Here is a 3,858-nt window from a genome sequence, read left to right as displayed (position 1 = left end):
AACACACACAGAGGCATGAAAAATGGAGAATTTCTATTGGACACTAAACTGTGACGTCATCCTCCATCGCGCTTGAAAGCAAAAAGTTAACGCAAATATCTACGGAGGATAGATATGTGCTTGAACAAAAATTCAAGCAAAAGCGGCGCCTATCAAGCTTAAAGCTTCAGCCCAAGCGTGATTGAAAACGGCTAAATATTTTGCTTTTGCGTTTCGCTGTGATTTTTCAAGCAAAAGCTTGCGTTTTTGATCAAAAAAGCTTGATTGAAAACGGGGCTTAAAACGTGTTATGTTAACCCGTACAAAGTATCTGAAACGCGCCTGCATTGATCCAATAAAGTATCATAAACGCGCCTGCAATGATCCAAAAAAGTATCTGAAACGCGCCTGCAATTTTCCTACAAAGTATATGAAACGCGCCTGCAATTATCCTAAAAAGTATCCGAAACCCGCCTGCCATTATCCTACAAACTTAGCAATTTCTGACTGTAACATGCATACAATATATCTGGAAGGTACAGTACCTGTAATGAGCCTACAAACATCCTGATTTCTTACGGTAGTTACTATTTCCCTTCTGTTTTCTAGTTGTAAGGTAGCTCTTTTATGACTCTAGAGTAGCTAAATTTTGTATACTGCTGTACTGAGTTTTCCAACGGAAGATATTTTTTCTGCAAAACGTCTAAAATGTTCTGCATTGCTCTCTGGAATGCATCTTAATTTTGTCTGAAGTTGAACCTTTTTCAGGTTTATTCCAGTATTTTTCCAGAATATTCCAGTTTATTTACAATATATTGCAGATTCTAAAAAATCTAAATAACAGCAAAATGCAGCCGTAAATTTTTGTACGGGAAGTATTTTAATGAAATGCTAAGGACAAATACTGTTGGGCGTAAAGCTTACCTTGATAAGGAAGAAGCATTTGCTAAACTGCAGCTCTCTAGACGAGAACCAACACGAATGCCAGTACACCTTGCATGAGTTAGAAGCAAAAATGCAGTCCTTCTGTAAAGAAGAATACTTGAAGAAAAAGCTCGTAAATTATTATGGTGGACGCATTACTGTATGCGCAAAGAAGGGAAGAGAAAACACTGTAACATTTCGAGATACTGCAGAGAAAATACTGACAGCTGGTATTGTTCGAAAAAAAGCAATGAAGTGGATGAGCGTACGCGAATTATAGAAGCTGCAGCCAAAATAATAAGGGAAGATATTCAATTGGAAGTGTATGAAAACGCCGTTTTTCTTGTTGCAGAAATCCGCGCATAAACAAATGGCCATGATTTCCGCCTGGAAAACGCTGGCATAGTTGCCAAGGCTCTCGTAAAAACCAAACTTCTTGGTCAAGCAGTAGACCCCGGCACCAACTCCAGAGTCCGTCTTAGAGCCGTCCGTGAACCAGACGGACTCCCCCCCAGTTCCGAGGACTGGGGTTGTCTCCCAATCAGCGCGACTGGGAAAGTGCACGCTGAAGGGCTTGTCGAAGTGGTATGATATAACAGACTTATCTGAGACCATCACGAGTGATGGCTCAGTACTGCTGTACTCACTGAAAAGCTTGGTGTGACTGAAGTCCCAATGCTTGGGCTTCCACCAGCCGAGGTTGTTGAGCCTACAGGCTCCCATAATAGCTTCCTCTTCAATAAAAAGGTGAAGAGGAAGCATATTGAGAAGGATTTCCAGAGAAGCTGTGGGGGCTGTTCTCATGGACCCCGTGATACCGATGCACGCCAGCCTTTGAAGCTTGCGTAGTTCATCTTGGGCTGTTTTAAGGCGAACCCTGGGCCACCAGACAAGAGCTCCATAGGAGACCACTGGCCTGATGATCCTGGTATAAATCCAGTTTACAGCGCTAGGGCTTAAGCCCCAGGACTTGCTGACTGAACTTCTTAAACGCCAAAATAAAATTTTGGCCTTCTTGATACTCAGATCAAGGTGGGACTTCCAAGTAAGCTTGGCATCGAAAGTCACGCCAAGGTATTTGACCTCGGAGGACTTCTTTAAAACCTGTCCAAAGAAGGAAATATCGTTGAATAGGTCATTAGTCCTTTTCCGAGTAAACGGTATAAGGACAGTCTTGTAGTTATAGGGAACCTCCCTGTAACAATCACTGCGATGTCATCCGCATAGCCAAAACAGTGACATCCCCTCTCCCCGAGTCGACCCAGAAGCTCATCCACCACCAGGCACCAAAGAAGAGGGGAAAGAACCCCTCCCTGAGGACAGCCACGGTCGGTGGAGATCTCCAAGGTTTCCCCGAGAAGAGACGCCGTCACCCTGCGATACGTGAGCATGGATTTTATCCAACGACACAAAGTGTCGTCAATACCAAACCGCTCCGCAGCGCGAAGGATGACTTCACTAGAGACCCTATCAAAGGCACCCTCAATATCAAGGAAGATGGCCAAAGACATCTCCTTGAACTCGATGGCCCTGTCAATGCAGTTCAAAATGCCATGAAGCGCCGTCTCTGTGGACTTGCCTTTCTGATAGGCAAACTGAAAAGTGGACAGGGGTGTGTGGGAAAGAACACCATCCCGCAGATACCTGTCCACCAATTTCTCTAAAGTCTTTAGGAAGAAAGAGGTAAGACAGATAGGTCTGAATGCCTTAGCCTCAAGATAGCTCGTCTTCCCAGGTTTGGGAATAAAGATAACCTTCGAGCGCTTCCAGACATCTGGAATATGCACCAGAGCAATGCAGGCTCTAAATATCCTGCACAGATAAGGGCCAATGGCGTCTATGCCTTCCTGGAGGAGGGCGGGAAAGACGCCATCTGGGCCAGGGGACTTGTAGGGCTGAAACGAGTTTACAGCCCACTGAAGTCTAGAGTATGTAACTACCTTATTGGCGATGCCCCAGTCCGCCCTGTGCGCTCTCCGAAAGTGCACGGGGGGAGCGCCGGTGCCTGTGAGGTCAAAGGCCTTGGAGTCCGGGAAGTGTACCTTAAGCATATGCTTAAGGGTATCAGTCCCTGACTTGGTAAACTCACCATCAGCCACCTTGATGGTGCTGAGCTGGTGAGTGTTATCATGAGCCAGGATCTTCATGATTTTGGCAGTAGCGGGGGCATCAGAGATGCTACCGCAAAAGTCCCTCCAGGAGTTCCTCTTGGCCTCCCGGATGGCTTTATTATATTTATTGAGGGTCTGTCTATAAATAGTCCAGTCCCCAGTCCTCTTAGCCCTATTAAAGAGTTTCCGAGTGAGCTTGCGAAGCTTGCCAAGTTCCGTATTCCACCAAGGAACGAGCCTTGGCCGGCTGGCAAGCTTCGCTGGACAGTTGTGGTAGTAGGAATCGATAATGGCTTGTTGCATGAGATCAACTGCCGAATCAAATTCCAGCACCGAGGAAAGCTTTGGAGCATTACCTCTGAGAAGGAGGCGAAGTTCCTCCCTGTAGCCGGACCAGTCGGTCCGACGGGGGTTACGCAGTTCCGTCTTAACCGAAGTTGACTTGACCGCAAGGTAGAAGCGTAAGCTATAGAATATTCTACCTTTCCCTCTTTTTGAATAAGCATAGCACCAAAACCAATGTTGCTAGCGTCCGTGGTTAGGTACGTATGTTTTCTGGGATCATAATGGTAAACAGAATGCTCATTAGCATGTACTATAGCTGCTTTTAATTTTAAGAAGGCTTCTTCACATTGCTCACTCCAGACCCATTGGATGTTCTTACGCTTAAGACGGTACAAAGGAGCTACTATCTCCGCATAATGGGTTACAATCCCGTAAAGCCTAAGAAACGCGACAGAGACTTAACATCTGTTGGTCTAGGAAACTGCTTAATAGCTATGGTTTTAGCCGGGTTTACATGTATACCAGTACTATTTATTACATGACCTAAAATTAGTGTAGA

General features: G+C 45.4%; 1 protein-coding gene across 1 annotated transcript; it reads right to left on the bottom strand.

Moving 5' to 3' along the window:
* Positions 1–132: 132 nt before the first annotated feature.
* Positions 133–3,520, bottom strand: LOC149672251 (uncharacterized). The gene is made up of 4 exons (XM_089840150.1): positions 3,371–3,520; positions 1,409–2,007; positions 904–972; positions 133–259 (listed from the first exon to the last, which is right to left on the bottom strand). The coding sequence occupies exons 1-4, from the start codon at positions 3,518–3,520 to the stop codon at positions 133–135; spliced, it is 945 nt and encodes a 314-aa protein (XP_089696276.1).
* Between the last annotated feature and the right edge of the window lie 338 nt (positions 3,521–3,858).

The sequence above is a fragment of the Phalangium opilio genome, unplaced genomic scaffold (genome assembly GCF_054372755.1).
Source record: "Phalangium opilio isolate 3A_F unplaced genomic scaffold, DU_Popi_V2 ptg000053l_1, whole genome shotgun sequence".
Lineage (NCBI taxonomy): Eukaryota > Metazoa > Arthropoda > Arachnida > Opiliones > Phalangiidae > Phalangium > Phalangium opilio.
This window is presented reverse-complemented; position numbering and strand designations above follow the sequence as displayed.

What these genes read in the sequence shown, in the direction of transcription:
- LOC149672251 (XM_089840150.1), bottom strand. Translation starts at nt 3,520, where the DNA reads ATGCTTATTCAAAAAGAGGGAAAGGTAGAATATTCTATAGCTTACGCT. An exon ending in ACTTCGCCTCCTTCTCAGAG is followed by an intron (nt 2,008 to 3,370) that starts GTAATGCTCCAA and finishes TTCTTTGGACAG; the next exon opens with GTTTTAAAGAAGTCCTCCGA. An exon ending in AATGCTTCTTCCTTATCAAG is followed by an intron (nt 260 to 903) that starts GTAAGCTTTACG and finishes TTTTCAATCAAG; the next exon opens with CTTTTTTGATCAAAAACGCA.